The sequence below is a fragment of the Lonchura striata genome, chromosome 1, assembly GCF_046129695.1.
Source record: "Lonchura striata isolate bLonStr1 chromosome 1, bLonStr1.mat, whole genome shotgun sequence".
In the NCBI taxonomy this organism is placed as follows: domain Eukaryota; kingdom Metazoa; phylum Chordata; class Aves; order Passeriformes; family Estrildidae; genus Lonchura; species Lonchura striata.
This window is the reverse complement of record NC_134603.1, coordinates 50,739,018-50,763,301: the sequence shown is the minus strand read 5'-3', so window position 1 is coordinate 50,763,301 and position 24,284 is coordinate 50,739,018. Positions and strand designations below refer to the sequence as shown.

Below are 24,284 nucleotides of genomic sequence, written 5' to 3'. Positions count from 1 at the left end.
ATTTTTGCAATTCAGCATATTTAAAGACAGTTACAAGAAACAGAAAATACAGGGGGAGAGAATGAGAGAAGTGTGAGCACACATGCACATGTGTGTATGGGTATATGCACGTATGTGTACCTGCAGAATGAATTAGGAATATATAAGAGTGAAATATACAACTGACCTTACTGCTGCAATCTCAATAGATGAGGCAGTTAGACAGGAGTTGTCAGATTTTAGCTGCCTTTTTTTCCACAAATACCTCATCTTCCATTATTGTCAGGAGGGAACTTTTGTGCTTATTTTCTTGGAAAATACCAAAATGCACACAGGCATATGTTGGTTTAAGGTATATTCAAAATTTAGTAGCATTAGCACTGTTACTGTTACCACTATCTATCTGATAAACAGGTATTCTGGTTGAATGCAATGCAGAAGTAAATTCGCTTATAAATCATAAAGATTTTACAAATCATAAAAATGGTGGAAACACTTCCATGGATTTCCTGCTAGAAGTGTAGCAATAAAACAACAACCATCACTGCCAAATCAAAGAAAAAAGAGCCTAAAGAAATTGATATTTTGCTACATTTTGTTGGATGTAAGGAAGTCTAACTGAAAGGAACTGGTGGTAGTGGAGGTTGACAACATTTAACATTCTCTAAATGCTATTCATCACCATCCTGACTGATTTAACACCACAAGGAAGCTCATATCTAGAGCTAAATTAGGGGGAGGCATCACTGCAGTGAAGGTCATGGCTGACACTATCATGCAAGGCTCCACAAGCAGGAGAAATTATTTTCCAGGAGAATTGTAAAGTTTAACAGCAGATGCAAAGTCCTTCCCTAAGATGGAGTAACCCTGAGCTGTAACACAGACTTGGGACTGGCAAAAAGGCAGCTCTGCAGAAAATGGCCTGAGGCCTTTGGAGATGGCAAATTGCACAGGAGTCAGCAATGCACCCTTGCAGCAGTGCAAGTGAACCTCTGGTTGGGCTGCTTTAGCCCAGGTGTAGCCAGCGAATGGGAAAAAGAATTATTCCCACAGAACTGGAGGGGCTTCACAGGAAATACTTCACTCATTGCAGGGACACCCAGTTCAAAAGAGACAAGGACAAGCTGGACCAGGTACAGTGGAGCACTATCGAGTTGCTTGGCAGCTGGAGGACATGACATGTATGGAAAGGGAGCTGTGGATTGAAGGAGAGGAAGCTGAGTGATAACTACCTTCCACTGCCTAAGGGGGAGTTACAGACAGGAGAATCCAAACCCGACTCAGAGGAACAAGGAGAAATAGAATAACAAGTTTGCACCCAGGGAAATCTGGACTAGATATTAGAAACACTCTTCTGTGAAGAAAATCTGCTTAAGTCTTGAAGCCAAGAAAGTTTCTGGAAACTCCATCACTGGAGATTTTAAAATTTGACAGGTAAAGGCCCTGAGCAACCCTAATTGGACTTTGAAATCACTCCTGCTTTGTAGCAAGAATTTGGACTGGTTGACCTCCAAAAATCCCTTCTGATACAACCTTCCTATAATACAAGTCTTCTTTGAAACTATTTATTCACATAGGTATTTTAACTGACCAGAAAGAAAGAAAAGCAAAAGTATACACATTCTATAAAACTGAGCAGAACTAATTAGAATTAGAAAACAGTTTCTATAAGCCTGTTCTAAACTCCTGATTCATATCCATATAGCTAGTTTAACCAATGCAAGAACTACAAAGATTAGTAGATTACGATTTACACACAGGAAGGAGGTTTAATGTAATGGTGTAGCACCAGGGGCAGGAGACATTTATATTTTCTGCCCTGTCACTTTCTGGAGGTTGATTAAACACAGTGTCTGAGTGCAAGTTTGCATCCTGGCAGTTTGGCTTGGGGCATGAAAAATTCAGCCCTAATCCCACTTTGAAATATGGTGATCCTGTAGGCTCTCAGTGGAATAAGCACATGGATCTGGGATATGAGAAGAGACTCACCTATGCCAAGAGACAGAGCAGAGTTATGCAAGCAGAGCTCTGCCTTAGGTCTACTGTTCTTGAGACAGGAGAAGTGGATGAAGAGCACTTGTATTTCTCTCCTCACAGGAAGGAAACAGTCTAGCACCAGCTGAAAGTGGGTATGGACAGACTTTTTTTCAAAAAGAGCTGGGCAAGGCAGAGGACGCTTACTGTCTCTTTATACATTAGTACCAGTTTGCGAGCTCTTCATGGAAGCAAATGTTTGCTCAAAAGCTATTCACCCTATCCTACCCCTAAGCCTGAAGAGTGTCTAATATCTTAGGACATTTGTTGATTGTCAGTCTGCAGCTATGTGAAGGCAGGAGAAAGTGAAAGGGAGGCATTCCCAGCTCTGCTGTGAGAGTTCTTCAACTGAATAAAATTCTTTATTTTTATTTTAAAGGGAAGAGGCTTGGTCACTTCCCAGAGGCTTATGTTTCACAATTACACATACACTGTTCATAATAAAGGTTGGCTCTGTGGCCCTACCTTACATTTTTTGACTGGGTAACTACTCTACTCAAAGACATGCAAGCCAGAGAACATTAGAGACATGTTTCATGTGTAAGAGGGATGTTCACAGAAACCAGCAACCCCAAGCTCAAGTATACAGGGAACATTATGCAGATCCAGCAACCTCATCCTTACATGATGTCATGGCTACTGTGGGCCATGAGGACCAGGAGGAGGAGGACATTAATTTCACCAGTACTGCCAAACCTTTTCTTCATGGTTGCTTCTTCAGTGCAGGGCACAAGGGAATGTGCAGCACTGATTGAACATGTAAGTAATGACTATGCTACTAAAGAGAGGTGGGAGTAATAGTTCCCGTGTAAGGACATGCTAGAGTGTTGTTGCTGGTAAACCTTTGCCTGTGGTAATAGTGTTAATGAGTAGTTTAGTGTTCTGTAGCTGTCTTCTATTTTGACAGTGGCAGCACAAACCAGAATTAGTTCCTTCTCAGGAAATGTTAGTTTTATCTGTGGAAGTCTCTACATACCTATCTCCAGTGTGGTTTTGGGTTTTTTTTGTTGACTAAATTATAGTCTCTTTCCACTTTATCTATTAGACAGCATATTTACTTATGTAGCAAACTAAACAGAGAAATATTGTCCCTGTTACCAGACACTTGATCTATTAATGTCCTATGACCTCAATAATAAATTACTTCAGGTTTGTGGTAACAAATATCTGCAAATATAGGCTGACTACATAAATAATAATACTGATTTGCCCCTTTGCAAAGGCCTTGTGCAGCATTGCCAAATATATTGCATGCTTGTAAAAAACTCAGAAGAATTTACTGATTGATGAAAGGTCAGAATCTAAAGTGTTAACAATGAGCTTACCTGAAATGAGTCTCTTTTTTTTTTCCAAGAAACATGGTCCGTGATGATTGCTTGAGAGGAGTGAAATCCATGCAGTCTTAAATTTCCATTTACATGAAAGTAGGCCCTTACTTCCAGACTTCTATCAAATCTGCTTATGTTCTTCAAAACATGATGTACCACATCTTTTCTTTCACAGAGGTGAAGCCCTGAGCCTATCAAATGAGGCAGAATGTGAGTTAAGATAAGCAAGGATGTATTTTTAAAACTCGCTTCACCAATGGGCTTCAAGCTGTAACTTGCCCCAGTTACTCTGACAACTTCAATCAACCTGGGAGTTCATTATTACTTCTCAATTTATAAAGCCTGCATTCATATTATAAAGCAGAAGATAATCCTTATGAGTTAAGATAAATCCATAGGCAGTGCTCATTTTAGTTCTAATTAGAATCTGCACATTTATTATGGAAAATGCAAGTTGTATGACTTTATCTTTCATATTGACAACACTGACCATATTATTTCTGTATTATAAGTTTGCCTTTCACATATATAGCAATATAAAAAGGATTATTAACTTAAATCCTGTATTACAAACACTGATCCATATAGTGAAGCAATTACATTACAGCAGTTTAATATATAGAGGCATAGAGCTCATTCTACCACAGTCAATAGCAATTTAGCCATTAACTTAAATGAAAGCAAGATTAGGTCTAAAAGAGGTAAAATGCATTTTTTATAGCTACAGTTAATGACAATGTCAAAAGTAAAAATAATGAGTCAAATAATTCATTGTGTACAACTGCCACTGCTATCTAAAAAAAAAAAAAACATTCAAACCAAACCTCTTATTGTTAATGGCATTTATATCATCAATCAGAACATTTATAACATCTGGAGAAGGTAATAATTGCTTCAGCTTGGTTCTAAACTTTATCTTGGATTTAAGTCCAAGTAGTAATTATCAGGGGCTCACATTCATCAGATCCTCAGAGACATCAAAACTCTGCAAGGTGCTGGGGCTTGTGCTTGCCAGCTCCCCACACTGAGGAGCTTGATGCAGTCAAGAAGATGGTCTCTGAAAGCACCAGTTGCCATTAGCTGGAGCTGACTGTCTTCACAACCTGGAGTACTCACTAGTTCCCATTAAAAGAAGTAATTCTTCTCAATTTACACACACACACACATACACATATGCGCACACACACACACACACACATATACACATATATGTATATACACATGGTATGTGGGGATCCTGTTGATGGCAAGCTGAACATGACCCAGCAGTGTCCTGGCAGCCAGGAGGGCCAGCCCTGTCCTGGAGGCATCAGGCATAGCATGGCCAGCCGGGCAAGGGAGGGGATTGTCCTGCTCTGCTCGAGCTGGGGCAGCCTCACCTCCGGTGCTGTGTGCAGGTTTGGGCACTGCAATGTAAAAAAGGTATAAAACTATTAGAAAGCACCCAAAGGAAGGCAACGAGGACAGTGAAGGCCTTGAGTGGAAGCTGTGTGAGGAGTGGCTGAGGTCGCTTGGTCTGTTCAGCCTGGAGAAGAGGGGAGACCACATTGCATTCCCCCTTGTGAGGGGAAGAGGAGGGGCAGGCACTGATCTCTGCTCTGTGGTGACAGTGACAGGACCAGAAAGAATGGCACAAAGCTGAGTCAGGGGAGGTTTATATTGAATATTAGGAAAAGGAAAACCACCAAAAGGGTGGTTGTGTGTTGGAACAGGCGCCCCAGGGAAGTGGCCACAGCACCAGCCTAGCAGGGTTCAAGAAGGGTTTAGATAATGCACTGGGCACAGATGTGATTCTTGGGCCTGTCCTGTGCAGAGCAGAGAGGTGGATTTCAATGATCCCTGTGGGAGCCTTCCAAGCCAGGATATTTATGATTCTATGATATATTACAGGCTGAAAACTCTCACCTTGAAGATCAGAAACTGAGGCTCAATTCTCTTCTCTGTTGTGACCCTAATAAAGGAATGACTGGCCTAGCTCATAAACTAGCCAGGGGTGGCAGGTCCTTCTCCAATTGCTCATGAAGCAATTCTATCACATACAAATAAAAAAATGAAGAGGTGAGAAGTGAGCACAAAAGATCCTACCTGTACATGCAGAAGATCTACATGGTCAACTATAACTCAGGTGAAGGAAGTTTTTTCTAATGACTCTCACAGATGTGTGAAACTCTTGTTCAAGAAGAAATGTCTTTACCAACAAGTGCTAAGTCTTTCCAGCTTTGCTTCTTCTTAGCTATTCCAGGCAATCAGCTTAAATTGGGTATGTAGCAGCATTCTCTGCGATATGAAAATTTAGAATATTGATTTTCACTGGCTATGGCAGAGAAATGAAGTTGTGTTTCTCATAGCTGGTACTCTGAACTTCTGCACAGTGTTAGACTTTCTAACCACATCAGGGCTCTTGACAATTTGAATGCAGGTTTCTGTATTCAAATAGAGTCTCCACCTCTACATGAGGTAAACCTGTGAAGCTTCGCACTTAAATTACTTGTAAAATCTGTTAGCTTCCTAGAATGACAGCTGTAAGTCTAAAACAAAGGCTGGGATCTACTAGGAAACATACACAAGACTTGGCAGAATTTAGAGTTAAATGCTGGCTTCCAGCTCTGAGCAGAATCCCAGAGGCTATTAGGCATTTTGTATTTTTTGCAAAACATTGCTTGTCTTTGCCGTGCAGGAGATGTGGCAGCCAATATGAAGAAAATATGGCAAAATCCATTATACCTAAGAGGAATGAAAATGTCAGTGTTTTCTGCCCCAAGGAAAAGTTTGAGATTAAATAAGAACCAAACCTACCTCTTTATATGTTTGAAACCAAATATTAGCAAGCGGTTTTTTGATGCTTAAAAATACCTCTTTTATTCCTTTCTTATGGACATTTCTGAAGAAATGAGTGGGTGGTGATGTTGTCAAAGCATGTCTTGTTATTTCTAGTTAACTATCTAAAGAAATCAAATAGCCTTCTTCAAATATATATAGGACATTAATAAGAAATTATTATTTTATTGATAGAACTGACTGTTGGCTAGGGGAAAAAAATGTTCTTGAAGCTTGTCAGGACCCAGATTTTCCAAAATGTTACAGAGGACCATTATCACTCAGCTGTCTAAAACAATTTTCAATCAAGTGATTTAATAGAAAAAATATCAATATAATAAAATATTGTAAAAAAATATGCGTCATAGTTTGAAAAACTATTAATGGGATTTTATTTTATAACTTTCCATAATTTGTCTTAATCTTACTAATGGAGACCATTCTCTTATGATAAAGTTCTAGCCAATTGACATTATCTCTTAATTATTTTTGTAAAATATTCATTGCAGAATTTGTTCAAGTAAGAAGTTATTGTTTAATTTCCATGATGGATGTGCTCATTTCATGAGTATTAGATTAGTGGAGAGTATACAATTTGTATTAACATGCATATGTCATTAAAGAATACATTGTTTTCCAGCTGTCTTCAAACAAAAGCAAGCCTATGAGATACTGATTCGCTTTTTCAACATTTACTCATGAGGATAGTTCCAGTTAATATTCATGTGAGTAAGGATTACATAATTCAATCTAAAGATTTTGCATTTATTTTATTTTGTTTTGTCTGATTTTTCTTCCACGTTCATTCTCTTAGAAAACACACACACAGTTTTTTTTCTTGAGATTGCTTTCATAGTAAGATTAATTTTTATGCTAAATGCAGCCAGACACAGACTGAAAGGGCAACATTTCTTGCCTAAGAGGATGAATATTTCTGTGCTGTGAGGAAAATTCCTAAATTTCGAAGGGAGAAATGAAATATAGGTCTTCACTCTCTAAACCCCTTAATGTCAATTAACTCCTGTAACAAAGAAAATGACCAAATATTTACAGGGTGTCAAAAGGGCAGCACAGACTTTTAGAATTTCATGCCAAATTAGTAGCTCCTATGCTTTGCATGGTCCTAGCAGCCAGGAGGCTCCTGGCACCTGCAGTCATGGGTGTTCCCATTTCAGCCAGTCCACTGCTCCCACATGCAGCACCAAGCGTTTTCATGCCTTGAGACCCATTTAGATTTAGAATTTGGGAAGATGTGTGGGCTTCAGACAGATACAAAATCTGTCTTGAACTTCAGGGGCTCACTTATGTTTCTAGCTCAAAGCTACAAGCAAAGGTGATGAGGAATGTAGTACTTTCAGTAATCCTTGTGCCCAACAGATCTAGGTTGGGATATACTGAATTTCACTGTGTCACCCTGCAAGAAACTCAGGGCATAAAGGAACCCCTCAAAAAGATGATGGACAGCATATTTGTCTCACAATGACAGCAGAGCATGATTATGGCTTATCTCAACAGGAGGTGGGAAGAGCTCCTGCCTTACACAGTATAGATACAACTTTGGTTATCAAAACAGGATTTAGTGTCTAATTTCAAACCTATGATGTGACCTTGGCACTCAGCAGTCACTTAATCCTGCTGGCATTTTGCCACCTTCTTTTTGACATAAAGTACTGGGAAGCTGAGGTGCAAAGAAGAGCAATGCCTCAACCACCTGGGGATGCTGACATCCAGGATCTCCTGCCAGGCTTGCTTTGACATTGTGTCTTCCATAAAGGTAACTTTTATTTCTTTACTGCTCCCACACTCCACAGCAAGACATAAAAATATGGAATGGGAAATCTCAGCTTGGTGGGAAGGTTTCCTACTACTCAGACAAATATAAATTATGTGCCAGTACCCACACCTCCCACATTCCTCCAATGTTCCAGAGTAAAAGAATGCTCTATGCTTAGCTCAAGCACAGAAGCTATGGGGGTCACTACCCTCAGACAAGAGTTCTACCTGTTGGATTCAGGGGCACAGCAGTTCTTGTTGGCATCTTTGGTTCAGGACACAGGATCTGAACTGTGGGGAATGATTCAGACACATCTCTGTGCCCAGAGCTTCCTAATACCTGTACTAGGAGGCTCCCATTCCCCTTATAGGACTCTTACCTTCCTGATCTGAAACACCAAACTATTTTTTTTCAGTGGTACCAAATAGTGGGTTTCAGTTTCCATGCAGGTGACCAGGCACCTCAGGATTACACATTTTGGCACCAAGCCTATGATTTTTAAAAGGGTAGAGTTAAGCATTTTCTAGGACAGACATAAAGCAGTTGCAATTACTTTTTTTTTTTTCTTGTAAGATTTTATCTTCAATAACATTCCATTTGTCCTGATGCTGGTTGATTTAGTGGACGATTTCAGCAGCTTTCAGGATAGGACTGCATTAAAAAGCCAGCTCATGCATATACAGTTAGTGGTAAATAAAGAAGTATCTCACTAATTAAAACACATCTAGGAAAGTCTAAACTAATTTAACATCTAAATGACAAGTTATAAGGAGGTAAGGAAAACACAGAAGGATTAGCCTTTTAAAAATTGCTTGGCATAAAAATTTTAAAATGAGTGGAGATAAACCTCAAGGCATCTTGCATCAAAAACCAAGCAAAAAAATCACTGAGACAAAGTTATGGAAAGAGATAAAAGTCCATGTGTGCTCCAAGTGAAAAGACATGGAAGAAACGTGTTCAGCTTCCCCAAGATGCTGTTAATGTCTGAGAAAAAACACTACCAAAATGTAACAAACTAATTAAATTTGGCATACATAGGAACCAATGGGAATAAATTATTATGCAAAAGCAAGGGTTTCTCTACATAAATCAAATGCTAGGAGTTGTGGTGGCAAATAAGGAGTGGGGTGTAATCAGGACTGCCCAGCTGATGCTCATACTGAGGGACCCTGACACAGAAGCATCACATTTGAGTGTGGATGGAACCGATTACAAAAAAAAAAAAAAAAAAAAAAAAAAAAAAAAAAAAAAAAAAAAAAAGGGGTAAAATCCCACAGAAAGAGAGACGATTGGAAGGAAAATTTACCTGTGACTTCCTACAAAGGGAAAAAGAAACGCATGCAGGACTGCTAAAGCAACAGTGCCATCTGCTGCATACTCCCCTCTTAAAGCCAAATGATTTCAGCTGTCTCCTGCTCTGCTGCAGAGATGGTAAATCTGAGAACCCCCATGTAGCACTGAGCTGAGGAGGGCAAGATGAAATCCAGCCTTCCCTCCAGCCCAGCCTATGTACCTAACTGTGTCTATAGGCCTCCTGACAAAGCAGGTCTGGACTATTGTTGCTAAAGGCATTCCCTGTTAAAAAAAAAAATTAATAAATGGTTTTCTCTCTCTCAGTGTAGCAGGACCCTCTGGGTAGGCACTTTTGAAAGATCAGTCAACTCTAAAGCTGTCCATCAGTGAGATGGGCACTGTACATGTGCAAGCAATCAAACAGCTGCAGTCCAATCCCTTTCCTATGATGTATTTATGTCACCTTGTAAAAGGGCTTTCTGTTACTTGTGCAAATCTGGTGTCAGTTTCAATCCATGTTTTTAAACACAGTCCTTTTCACCGTGTTCATTACATCTCTGAATGCCTTTATGCATTATCTTATCTGGAGCAATTATAGCAGAAAATTCTAATCAATATTATGAATTTTTTATAATGCCTTCCATCATAGCTCTCAAAACTCATTTCTAAATATTGAATCTGACAGAACTCATAAAATACAGGTGTAGCCACTCAATGCACAATTGTGGTGGATTTAATTCTATAACTCACATATTCATGTTTATGCATCTAATAATTTTAGTCTCTATTCAACACTCTTACTTTTTGGAAGGCTTCCTCAAAAGCATATCCAGGACAGATCAGGAATGTTTTTGATTAAATTATTCCCTTACATATGATGTCCTTCTGGATGTTTAGCCTATTTCTTAAGGATGTTTTGCAGGAGGGATTATCTATCATCATTAGCCTAGGAGGTACTGATTTAACAGGCCCCATTAAAAAAAATCCCCCATACTAGGATATTTGGCTTCAAAAGTGTTTGTAGTCAAAAGGCTGTTCTTGGCATATTCCACCATCTACTAATTTTCCTCATTAGACCACTCTTCAGGCACTGACTCTTTTTGTACCTTGCTACTGGGTCTGGGCAGTTTATCTGCTGGGGATGTTCAACTTTGGTTTCCTGCTGATTTGCAGACTTTCAAGCTGTCCTCCATGTGTTCTGCTACTGTTCCTGCACTCATTAACAACGCATGGAGGTAAGACTCCTGGAATTAGTCAGTGTGGGATTCTGGGGCAACAGATGCTCTGTGGTAACCCAGAGATGCTTCATATTGCAGACCTGATCTTCACAATTAAGGGTCCAAATTTGAATTTCAGAAAGAGAAAAGTTTGTTATGGAGTGTTTGCTATGGGGAGACATAAATTCTAGGGACTCAAGTCAGCTCCTGCATGGGTTCAAAATATGAATCCCAGTCTCTAGTGGTAGTGAATGAACACATTCCATCACTAAAGTACCGGAATCTTGTGTCTTAGCACACACAGGCTACATCAAGGATGCATTTCTTCTGACTTGGACTCTTTTTTTGGCTTCTTGAAAGTTTATATGATTACTTTAGATTGGAATAGATATAAGATCTGGAGACTTCACATCAATTATTAATCTCAGTATCTGACTCCTATATTTTGAGAGCTACAGCTCTGAAAAGGGAGACACTGCTGGCAGTAGCTACCTTGGGAGGGTTGAAATTTATTAGAAATCAAACTAATCTATACTGTCTCCTGCTCAGGAAATTGAATTCTAGGAGTTTGTGAGAGTCAACTCAGAGTTTACTGAGACTCCTAATTCACATGGATGGGGAATATTTGCATTGAGATAAGAAAAATCTGTTGATCTGTTTCTTGTTGCAAATCAAATTTAGTCATACGGGAATCCAATATACTGTATTTAAACTGGTTAGCAGTACCTTCAAAAATGGAGAGAAGAGACTTTGTTCTTTAAAAATAGATGCAAGATTATCTATTAAAAATAAGAGACATTCATTTTGTGCATAATTAGCCAACAGACCATTATAATCAAAGTGTAATAAAAAGTTCTTATTATTTAGTTATAGGCCTCTGCTGGCTGAGGTCCAACAGTGGCAATTTTTGAGAGAGTTTTTTGTATTCATGAGCTTAATCAAAAACAAGACTCAGCTCTGTATTTGCCTCCACAAAGTCAATGGACTAAACTCATCAAAGTCGTAGGGTTAAAATTAGCTCAATGTGTCTTTGTTAAATTGTTTACAATGAAATTGGTGGCTATTCACAAAAGAAGTAACAAGGACTCTGTAGATGGATTTGTTTCTTTGTTACCTCACTGAGCAGCTGGAAGGTATCTCCATGAAGAAATATAATATATGACTTCTTGTGAGCCTGAAATAAACTATACCCTCCTATAGTGTAAACTCTTGGCTGCCCTTTTCCAAGAAGGTGATGGACATCTTCATGTCAATGCTTATTAACTACAGTTAAAATCATTATTAAAAGCTCACAGATGTAATTTATTCCAGGTCTCACAATAAACCCTAAATAAATAAAATTGTGGTTATTCCATCTAAAGTCAGAAATTTCAGCATTTGCTCTGCCTAACACATGCTGGAGGAAAGTAGAACAGAACTTCAGTGAGGGATGGCTGTGGCAGCTGTGTCTGAGACGCAAGGAATGGCTGTAACCCCTGCAAGCTGTGGATGACCAGTCCACAGGTGCCTTTGTCACAGCAAATGCCTGCAGGGATCCAGTTTGCCTAGGAGCAGCTCTCCACTGCCAGCAGCCTCTGTGTGGGATGAAGACATCTGACACTGATGTTAAGTGAACAAAACCTTTTGGAGCAACTGAACCCCAGTGCCACAGGCATGTTCTGGGGTAAAAACACATGGAGAGAGAATTCAGACAAGGTTTGGGGTTGGTGTATTAAGCTGTTAGCAATATCTTTATGCCCTGACTAATCCTGTGTGAGTGCTGCTCCAGCTGCTGCTGTGCTCTGTCATCAATGAGTTAAATTCTTAGCACAGACAAGGCTTCCTTGATTTTCAGTTTGGTAAACACCTTTGACCAACATCTCAAAGTGTGACAGCCTGAGAGCACATTAATGAGCAGCTTCTTCCCAACGAGAACTGTAATATCAGCATTTCTTCTCCCTGTGTTGTTTCCTGCTGCTATCATGAGCAGTAGCACAGAGGTGCATGAGCAGCTCAAAGGTGATTTCAGCAATGTAGATACCTAAAACAGCCAGGAGGGCTTGGGATATGGAAGCAGATATCCTAACCTTGGAATGACAGCTCTTTCATCTGAAGATGGAGTTATGAATGCAGCATTTATTTTTGTACCATCAAATAGAAATGATAACAGAATGGACCAGCACTTCTGCTGTTATTCTGCAAGTACAGAAGTACATAAACTGAAAGGCCAGAGGAATTATCCTTTTGCAGTTATCCTTAATTCCTCTGTAGATGCAGAGGTATAATGGGAAGCCAGAAATGGACCTCTACAATGCCCTATTTAACCTATGGGAATCTTTCACTAGAAGAAGGCATGGGCACACTGTGTCAGAAATTATATACAGTGATAATAATATATTAGACAGGAGATAATGAGCCTTTCAGGGATTCCTAAATGTATTACTTGTTAATTTAGGAAGTACCCTGAGTGCAGCTTATGAGGTGGTACTAATTTAGAAGGTATCATGAGTAACTCTGCTTGCTGGAGGGCTGAAATGTAAATCCCACTGTGCAACAGGGAAAATGAAAATGCTCCTTCCATTAAGTCTGTGATCTGTCCTGCACTTGCCACAGGGAATAGCATAATTTAGAAAGCTGCCTTCTAGGATGTTGAACAATCATGCCTCATCAGTGAGATCTCTAGATTAAAAATGTGAACATTTTTACATTACTAGAGGGATTATTATATTTTGCTTAATATTTAATATATTTGACATCAAACTACCATGTAATGAGTATAATGTATTAGTGTCCTTCTAGTCATATTATTTCCCTACTTTTATGTAATAGAACTCTATCTGCATTTGTTCAATGATACTGTACAGTGGTTTGACTTGTATTTTGTAGTGTCAGACTGAGAAGAGACTTAAAAACTGATTGTCATAGTCAGTTCAGATCTACCCCCAAGTTTCTGTGGATTCTGAAACAGGAGGTTCTCCTTGGAGGCAGGAGAGTTTTTGTGTCCTTCCTTAAAATGCAAAACTGATGTGGCACCACCTTCCATGGAGCTGGATGCACCTTCAGGTACCCAGCAGTAAGCAACAACACTATTTTCTGCCTTGATTGGTTCCTTCCAGAACTAGTGAATAGATTTTACTATTATGCAGTTACTGCACCTTATGCCATAACACGCTGTGTACCCTGGTCCATCCCTCTTCACTGCTGCACCCCTACAGCCCCCACTGTTCTCAGCAGTGTGGTGAAGCTGACAGGAGCTGTTTCCTTCATCCTGCTTTGCTGGGGTGAATGCCTCATGCAAGGAGACCCCCTCCCCCCCAAAAAAAAAACCACCTGACAGTCATGGCAGGGCAGTTCTGAGCTTCACACCCCACACGCACAGAAGCAAGGTCAGTCCAAACCATGCAAGAAAATTTGTGCCTCCTTACTGGATCCTATTGTCTTTCCTTTCTTTATTCTACTTTTTTCCTCCTATCCTGAATTTTAGGTGAGTACCTCTCTGTGAACAGGATAATTGTTACTGCTCTCTGTAATTGTGGCTATGCATTGTTGCTCCAGATTCAATGCAGCTTCCCTTTTAAAGGACTGACATGAAAGGGAGGGAGGCAGGCATAATTTTGCAGCGGAGAGGGAAAACTAGACATAAATCTCACTGTCTACAGCACATGGTAAAATCTGGAGCTAGGCAACAGAATCTGTTCTCATTTTATGTGTTTCTAAATCATTCTGCAGCAATATGACAACAGGGGTCCACATTCCTCACTTCCAAAGTAACAGGGACAGTGAATTTATGGGAGGTTTCATGGGAAACAGAAGAGGATCTCTGGAGACTGTCAAGAGAGGACAGGACTTCTTCTTTCTTCATGGTGGTGCATGGACTCTTTCCTATGCTTTTAACATTGCAATAGCATTGCAATAGCCCTTCAGGAGCTGGTTAAGATAAATATCCATCTAGAATAATATTGGAAACTGAGGATTTAGGAGGTACAGGGACACAGAAAGATGCCACTAAGTGCAAAGTATACTCTGCTCTTCAGACTGGTTGCTGCTCCCTGAAGTTTATTCTCCATTTTTCACTTATTATTTTGTTTGTCTTTTTATTCTTTTTTTTTCTGTTATCCCTCTGTGTAGTTAATGAAGAGAGGCTTCTACTAATGATTAACTTGATTTGGATGCCAGATCCAGAAAAGGAAGGTTGAATTGGCATCAGCCAAGCAGTTAACTTTAATTAAAAATGTTGAAACTCATTAATAAGAAACAAAGATAGAAAACAAACAACAAAAAAATAAAAGGAGGAGAGTGGGGAGCAATAAGAAGGAGAAAGCATAATCAAAAAAGAATGGACAAATGAAAGGAAAAAGCAACAGAATTAATGGGAAAATGCAGCTAGTTATTCAGGAGAAACTGTAAATCAGTTTTCCTGGCTTCTTACTACAGTGATGATATGGCTGGCAACATCCTCTAAAGTTGTAATCCCTTTTCCTTTGTTCTCCTTGTATTTATTGATTGTCTGATATTTTAAAATATTTGGTCGCTTCTATCAACTGTGTTAAGACAACTGCGGGGCTTTTCTGCAGTGCATTTGCTGTTGAATATGCACACAAGTCCAAGTCGTCCTCAGAATAGCCAGCTGCTGGTTTGGGGAGTGAACAAGAGAGGAAGGACTGTTGGGACAGTTTGGTGATCATCACCCTGGCAACAGTGGCAAGAGAAAAGCGATGCTTGTCTTTATCCAAATCTAAACTGTGCTGAATTGATGTAAATGCGAAAATTACTTACTGAGAAAGACTATTAGCTTTATGGAGAAGTCTTGAAATGTCACTGCTTTGCAATATATTAGCCTTGCTAAAGAATATTAAATAGCCTCTCTAATGGACACCTGAGACATAAGGAAGGATTCTGAGTGAATTTCCACATTCTCCCCTAAGGTTGGTCCCTATAATGACTTGGACATGCTGGATGAATTTTCTCACTCATACACTCCAATATCTGCATGCTAGTCCAAGAAAGATGAAACATTTTAACTGCTGTAAATTCATAACTTTGAGCCAAATTATAAATAAATCTATGTCTGGCATGAGCTTTGTGAAACTGAAAATTCACCAGTTCTAAGGGCATTAATTTCCTTTCTGTTTTCTAGTCTCTGTGGCATCATTTAGACCAGGGCAATCTCTGTTCCTCTAAGTGGGACTAGAAAATGCAGTACCAGAAATCTGAGAGATACTGGCTTTGTGATTTTACACAGTATAAGAGAGGCTCATAGTAAAGACTGTTATATTTGCTTATCCAAATAAAATATGGATATTGACTGGCAGGATTAAAAGACATACATCAGCTTTTTACTAACAATCACTACTAAATTTCTTCTGAAGTTAAATAAAGTTTTTAATCAATTATCTCTAGGAGCAGCCCAGAGAATTTAGTGTGAAGATTTCACTCGAGCCCCCTACAAATATTCAAGCCAAAATGGACTCCAGAAGCATTCAGATATATACATTTTTCTTAGACAAGCAGGGTGTGTAGAATTTAACTTCTTCTTTTATGGGATAAAAAACACATTTCAAATTGTTTACTGTGAGAGCTACCAAACTTTTAGTGACAGAAAATGAATGTGTCTTCTTGTATGATTATTGATCAATTTAGCAAAAGACCAAATTAGAATTCTTCTATATTTTAAATCCCCACATAGACTGATAAAAATGCCACAGAACTTTGTGATATCTAATGGTAAAAACCACAGAGGATGTGTAAGTAATTCAAAAGCAACATAATTAACCATCAAATGTTTAAAGTCCCATTTAGATGCTGAATTATCAGAATTTTATTTGCTGCAGAATATGCTACTTCTCAGTTGACCCATACATATTCTTCATATACTACATTGCAAAGCATGGTAACAACCTCCCAAATACCTCCAAACATACACACACAGAAAGGCACACATACATGTGCTCAGAGAGATTTCATTTACTGAACTGAACTCATAGTTAGTATTTTAATGGCTTCATCTGTAGGTAGACAGAACACACAAATGCCATTCTTCACAGTGTTATTTTCAAACTGGAAAGAGAACATAAGTGTGCTGAAAGATATAGAGGACCCTTGTGCATAGCAATAGATATGGAAAGGCATTATCTTAACCAAGTCACACTTGGTTGAATGAATTTCCCAAAGTAAAGGTTTTATTCTTCTGTATTTTTTAGCTCTCTGGTCAATGCCATTAACAGGACACTAGATTACTCTACACCAGACTTCTCTGTTTACACAAACAATTTAGGAATGGATAATAGCCTGTGTTGTTTCCTGCAGTGAAAATATGTATACATGCATGGGCCAGTATGGAAACCTATATATACATACAGAGACTTTTGTTATGTCAAAACAAAAAACAAACAAACAAACAAACAAACAACTCCGCCCAAAAAAAACCAAACAAAAAAACAACAACAACAAAAAAAGAAGGACAGAGAACAAGCAAGAAAAGCATAATGATAATAACCATATTTTCTACGTGGAAGCAAATTCTTTACTGTAACAGTTTTGCTGTTACTCACACTTGGTAGTTTCTTTTAGCTGATTTTGGCATGCTGTTTCTAAAAAATGCAAGAATTCTTTTAAACATGTCCTGCTTATACCTGTTTTGAGGTGGAACATTTTGATAGCTAGGGTGAAAGAATTTTCTGACATCAAAAGCATTTGTCACAGGGCAATGTAGGTGTGTTGCTGTTTCTCTGACACATCTCAGCAAATCTGAATGTTTTACTATGCTGAGAAATGGGGGTCTGTGCCCTCTGCACACATGCTGCAGAGGCAAGGAAGGCCAGGCAAAGGAAGGCATTTGGGAACCCTATAGCTTCACTGTCCTTACTTCACATGCTTAGATTAGTCTGCAGATGATCTAGAGCTCTCTGTATCCATCTCTCTCTATCAACCACGAGAACAGTGTCTGGAGAATAACCACTGCCTTGCCTATTACCTTGAAGGTGAGTGCTGGGGGCATGACACCAGTTTTGGGTATGTTACTCATCCTGTCACCAGTGGTTGTGGAGCCTGTCAGGCTCTGCTGTCCTGCACCCCTTAAATGGAGGGTGAGAGATAAAAACCTCTGTACATTTTGATGCCCACCCACACCTGGCAACGCTACCTTTGCAGGAAGAGAAAAGCAATTCATTGTTTCTGTGAACATGCCAATGATGCAAAGGCTGGAGAGCAGAAAGAAAATGAAGCAATACATATTTACCTCAGAGTGTTGTATAAAAAGATTAATTTTTGTTTTTTAATATCTGGGCAGTATAAATTAAAAGCAGACTATCCAGCAATGAATTTATGGCATCTGAAACTCTTCCGAGCCCTAGGAAAACATATAGCTCTGCCCTTTGGTCTTCTTTTCACTCTGCCTGGGTAACCTCACTTTATGAGGCAGCATAATTTGCAGTGACCTTTTCTGAAGCTGTTGATACAGTTCTTGCCTTGCTGGAAACCACCTTTTTAGCCATGCATGATATGACTCCACATACATTGGCATATAAATTTCATGCTTTGTCATTTAAGCCTGCAAAATAATCCTGTGCTGTAGGTGGCTGTACCAATACAGGATGGTATTTGTTCTGCTGGGCAGTGCTGAAGGATGGTTTTTGGAGGCTGGTGGGCTCTTGTTGCACCACAGATAAATGCGTGGAATCAGTGAGGGAGCATCATATTTTATAATTATTAATCTGCCTCTTACTTGTACATAGGAATGATCATGCAATTTTATAAAAGGATTTTCAGACTTACTCCACATGTGTGTATTAAAGGCTACCTCTGTAGCAATATATCTAAAGCCTTATTCCAATTTAAACATTTACTGAGTTGTTAAATATGGGTTTTGCCACATATAAAATGGGAAAAGTATATATTCTCATATAATTACAAGCCCTTCTAGAGATAGAGTTTTCCTTCATCTGTAACTATTTCAAGATTTCAGCTCCCAAATGTGAGAATGGCAGAAGAACATGTGACACAATAATACACGTTTCCTTAATATTTTATGAATTATTATATATTTTTATTTTTATATAATTATTTTCATGAATACTAATTAGAACTGTGCTGGGCAGTTCAAAACACTCCTTGAATTACTCAAGAACTGCTGTCTGGAGACTGTGCAGCAAATTTACCCTTGAAAATTGGTGAAATCAAATAATTTTCTCTTCCTTCCCTTTCCCCTTCCCTCCTTCCTTGCCTCCTTCCTTCCTTCCTCCCTCCCTCCCTCCCTCCTTCTTTCTTTCCATCTTTCATGTGATGAAGATCTTTGAGGCTTTTTTCTTTAAGGAAACAAGCTGACGTATCAATGATTTTTCTACTTGAAGAACTTATATGCTGTGTTATGTTTTTTCAAGTAATGTGTTGACCTAGTGAAGTAAATAATAAGTCCAAATCCCTCCAAAATCAATGTAATATTTTTTAGATTTCTTCTCCTTCGCTGATTTAAAATTATTAACTGAAACATCTGGTTTCCTGAAGCTACCTGTACCATAACAAGAAATTATGTCATTTATGTTCCAAAAAGTTTAAACAGCAGAATGCATATTCTTATAGTAAAATGACTAGAAAGTGTTCTTTGTGTTGACAAAAAAGAGGATTTTCATGGAAATGAGAAAAAAGTATGGAGAAAATATTGGCAAATTGGCCAAAATAAAAAGTTGGCATATTTTTCATCCCAATTAATAATCTTTTAAATCTAAATTTCAAGATGTTTCAATTGGACTCTGTTGGAAAACTGTTTTGAAATGCCCCTTCAGTCCACATCCTGGAAACTTTCCACATCTTGGAAACTTTCCACATCTTGGAAATTGGTCTTTGTAGGTTCTTGCTGCTTTGCTCATGTAAGGGACTGGTGTTTCTGGTCAGGTGACATGCTGGGACAAGGCAATGTATTTGGGAATTTACCAATGGCATTAAGAATCTGGCCCATGTGCCAGAGCTGAGTAGCCTCAGAGCAGTAGGTACAAGACATTTCAGTCAGGTATTAGTGCAATACTTAAGAAGATTTTTTTTTCCTTTCAGTCAAAGGCTGAATCACTAACTTTGGTTAGGCCAAAAGCCTGAAGCCTTCCAGTTTTCAAAAGCTTTGCTTATTGACTAGACTTTAAATTTTACACAGAATGCAGCTTTCTTTTCACTTTAAAATAAGAGGTGGAGCCTTTTCACCAGATCTGATCAAATGTACAACCAGTGTAGTTGATGACAGCTGAAAAGCAAATTCTATAGCCCTATTGTATATTACATTTATCCCAACCAACTTGACCCCTGACTATATTCTTTCTACTTCGTTCTTTTTTGCCCTTTCTTTTGTCCACCTCAAGAGTTTTTCTAAGCACCTTGAGAGCTTCTCTGAGTGACAGCCATAGAAAAGCCACTGTGCAAGAAAAGGATCCTTTCCACGAGTGGATCCCACATTTTCTAGTCTTTTAGAACACTACCACCACCAAAAATAATAGATGGATCAAAAGTTATGCTGCTGTGAGGCTTAGGATGAGAAAACTTCAGTGCTTCTTAGGACAAGAATAATATTCTGCATACAGTTCTCTGAAAGGTTATAAAATTTTATCATTTGATCACTTGTATCACTTGATACACACAGAAGTGGTACTGTTGTCATATATTATGAGATATGACTAGAGGCCCTGCAGCCTTTCAGTTCCTTTTTTCCCTGTCAACTGCACAGCTAATATCAGATGACAACGCTGAGATCCACCAATTCTTTTCTAATGCCCTGCTCAAAACTAGAGCTGGCACGTGACATTACACATTCTATTTTCCTCCTGAGCCTTTGCTTGCTTCTTCTATCATGCTCCTACTCAGATGCAAATACATATGCCATTATTTGCCTTTCATGCATATTTCTATACAATAACAGCGGTATACAGTCTTTTCTTTTTACAGGAAGAATTCAGAACACTACCCTCATTTATGAGAGATAATTTTCTATGTCTCTGAGAAAGGTATTTGCAGGGCCCTTGACTGAGGAATGAAAAAAAAAAAAAAAAAACTAAAGCAGATCAGTAGAAATTATTTTCTTAATGGCAAAATCTGAATTATACATTAAAGCACCATTTATTCAATCAATTTTATTATTCCGTTTAAAAAGGCAGTCACTTTTATGTGTTTCATATGCTTGCAGAGGTTTATTAGCCTGAGTAAAAGGTCATTATTATTCAATTGAATAATTTACTTTTAAATTATTGGTATTGCACTTCATATTATAACTGCTTTTGCAGATGCATTTGATTATGTCCAAATTTGCCTTTTAATCCTCTGTCTGGAGATAATTTTCTTGAATCGTTCAGTGTTTCTCACCCTTGTAGTGGTATCCTAATGAACACACAGGCTGTAGCCTCATATCTTCCATGTAAATTACTGTGCATAGCTCTTCTAGTCAGATCATATCAGGGGCTATCTGGTGTCATATAATCCTGGGTACTGACATGTGGAAAATCTTTTCAGGTGATTAATGCCATAGGCATCTAATTTTCCAGCAAAGCAATATTGCAGTGTTTACATGCATGCCAGACTTAGGAATATGAAATAGGCATTTAGAAAAGTTAATAATCTGCCCCTAATCCCCTCCAAGAATTATCTGTTGGCATTTCTAAAAATAATTGCAGCTTTATTGCTTGTCGCTAATGGAATCACATATTAATTTATTACATGCGTTGTTCATTAAAAACTTGGAGTTTTCCATTGGTGAAATAAATATATGTAAAGCTACACATAAAATACCTTTGCATTTAAAACATGCACTAAGTTATAAAAATTCACAAAATATTTGTTTTATTGCTTTGTTTTCTTAATGCTTGAGCAAAAATATCCTTCAAAATTGTTTCATGTTTGCTAGAGACATAAGATTTGTCCTTGACTGCACACTTGGAGACTTTGATTTCTGGGCCTAACACTTAAATTCTCAATTAAGATAACAAATCATAGCAAAACAATCCAACACAATAAAATATCAGGGCAGGCAGACCCAGTGTGGGTCTGTGAGCACCAATTCCTCATTGCTGGCATTCAATATCACACCAGCAATGTCAGTGTGACCAAAGGTGCTGCGTTTACTCACATGTACCTATGAATTACAAAATTGTCTGCTGTTATTGGGCTGCTCCTACCTCTGCTGAGGAGTTTTTCCCTCAGCCAGGCATTGTCCATCAACTTCATTAGAAGCAGGATCAGCCTTTCACAGCCTTTCCTAATTTTGAAAAAATAAAATTTTAGAAAATAATCTATTCCTGAGATTTGACATAGGAAGCACTTTGAAAATGGCTTTGAATACTCATAATTAGCTCAAGAGTTACAATTTCATTCCACTCTTACACTGCCATTACAAGCATTTATCTCAACTGATTTCAAGAGAGCTGCTTCTGTTTTACACTGGTGTGAGGGAACAAAAAACCCCATGTTGCATAGATTGTTATCAGCTCGTTCATACTGCCTCTATTACCAGATAAAACTTGATGAAGGACATTCACAGATGATCAATATGAGAAACCACATAAGACCTGACTTTTATACTACTGGCTGATACTGAAAATCCCAGAAATAATTATTTCTATATGTTTTTGAAGCTCTTACTTAAGGTGATGACTGAGTTGATGCTGCTTTTCCTGAAAGAAATATTTCACCTTTAGGAGATGTGCTGCCTCCTGAAGTTACTTCATAGCTTAGATTGCAGGGATATGGGAAAGGAGAGCAGTTGTACGTCAAGCAATGAGCAACTCCATCCTTTTTGTGAAAGAAGAAGCCACAGTCCTTTCTCTGCTTTGTGCAGAGGCTGCTCCCAGCTGATGTGAAGCACTGCTGTATGCATCCTAGAAGGCTCTATGTGAAGGGCTGCTTATCTCACCAGGGGAAGTAGGAGCTCTGGGGATGTTTGGGATCTACTTCCAAAGAACTGGCAAATTGCCTCGTCACTGGCAATCTCTACATGTAATTTATACAGGCCAGAGCACAGCTGTGGGTTAAACAAGAAGCGGTATTGAACTGACCAGTAATATATTGTCTGTGAGCTAATATAGCTCAGGATATTTTCACTGCCAAAAGCAAACATTTTCCTTGAGATTCACTTGGACAGCAGTGTTTGTTTATGTCATGGTTTACCTGTGTATGAAGAAGTGAGCAGGAGTAGAAATGCAACTGCAATCACAGAGAGAAAGTCTAAATTATATTAATATTTCTTCAGCCTAATAGCTGTCAAATATACATTTCTGCATGTCTGGCAGTCTGCTTTAATTTGTTTCTGTCAAATGAAGAGCAAACATTTTATCACAACTGAATTGTATTTTTTTTCAATAAAAACCCCCAAGTACCACAACGGTGAAGGTTACAGAGGTGGCTATTTTTAGAAAGTTTGCTCTTCCCACACTTAATCAAGACCATCATACTTTACTTGCTTTCCTCCAACTGTTACTAAAGCCACCCGTAGCCTTCAAAATCCGAGCACTATGAAGTGGAGATGCCTGTGCAGGAAAGCTCTCCGATGCAATTGAGTCCCGATGACAGCTTAATGACAAGCTCAGCGGAAGCTCAGTTGTGCTCCTTTTTGTCCCTGAGGTAGTTGAAGAGGACATCCAGCCCCCCCTCGACAACCTCAGGCAGGGGCCGGGCCAAGGGGTTGTGGGCGATGTGGAGGCCTTTGTCCATGGGGTTCCAGGCAATGCGGCGCAGGCGGCGCAGCAGGTACAGCTCATCTGGCAGGGTCTGTATGGCGTTGTAATCGGCGTTCAGGAGCTCCAGAGTGCTGATGTGGCACAGAGACCGCGGCAGACTGCGTATGTTGTTATTTTCCACAATCAAGATTTGCAGATTGACCAGATACTGGATGCTCTCTGCGATGTTTTCCAGCTTGTTGGACCCTAGGTGCAAGAAGTCTAAGCTTCTCAGGGCAAAAATGCAGAGGGGAATTTGCACAAAGCGATTGTTACTGAGGTTCAGTTTCCTCAAACTCGTCAGGTCAGTGAAGCTCAAAGGCAGTTGTGAGATGCAGTTGTGCGAGAGGCTCAGAACCTCCAGCTTCCTGCACAAGCTGAGCTCTGCTGGCACTTCTTTCAGGCAATTCATATTGACGAACAAGACCTTCAGGTTCCTCAGCAGCCCAATCTCCTTAGGTAGGCACTTGAGGCAGTTGCCGCCCAAGTTCAGGACTACCAGCCTGTCCAGCTTCCCCAGTGAAGGAGGAATCACCACCAGCTGGTTGCGTGAAAGGTTCAGCTTCTGCACCTCATGCAGTCCCCACAAAAAGTCAGGTGTGCTGGTCATCCCTTTCATTATCAGGCTCAAGCTGACATAACGCAATCCCCGTTTCAGCAGAGACTTGGGCTCTCTTCCTGCCAGAAGGGCATCTTCCCATGCAGGCAGCTTTGGGCCTTTCCTAAGGAAAACCATGCTCCTTCGCTCCTTGCTCTTTGAGTGCTCAGTTCCCATAACACTCTGGTTCACTCCTGAGAGAACTGAGGTTTTATTCCCTTGCAATATGCAAATACCAACAGAGGATGACAGCCTGCAGGAGGTGGGAAAGTCAAAGCAAGGAGACAGGGAGGAGCCTGTGAAGTGCATCTCAGTCCACCGGAACAGTTTCCATAGCTGCTGAGGGAAAGTTTCACTTTTGGGGGCTTATGCTGATCTTGGTGCACAGTCTGTAATGAAACACTTGCTCCTGACTTGTGAGCAAACCTGTTCAATTCAAACTGAATGCCACAAGACAGCTGTCGCTGTCATTTGGCCTGGGCTTTATTGGACAGACGTGTATCTTCATTGCGAAAAGGTCACAAGGATGCTGCTGTATATAACTTCACCATGTCAGCTTTCTTGGCTATCTGGTACATACCA

General features: G+C 39.4%; 1 protein-coding gene across 1 annotated transcript; it reads right to left on the bottom strand.

Annotated features, from left to right (window-relative positions):
- Nucleotides 1-22,608: 22,608 nt before the first annotated feature.
- On the bottom strand, nt 22,609-24,011 carry LRRC30 (leucine rich repeat containing 30). The gene has a single exon (XM_021525237.2). It carries the CDS (start codon nt 24,009-24,011, stop codon nt 22,983-22,985), a length of 1,029 nt encoding a protein of 342 aa, XP_021380912.2. The 3' UTR covers nt 22,609-22,982.
- Nucleotides 24,012-24,284: the final 273 nt, after the last annotated feature.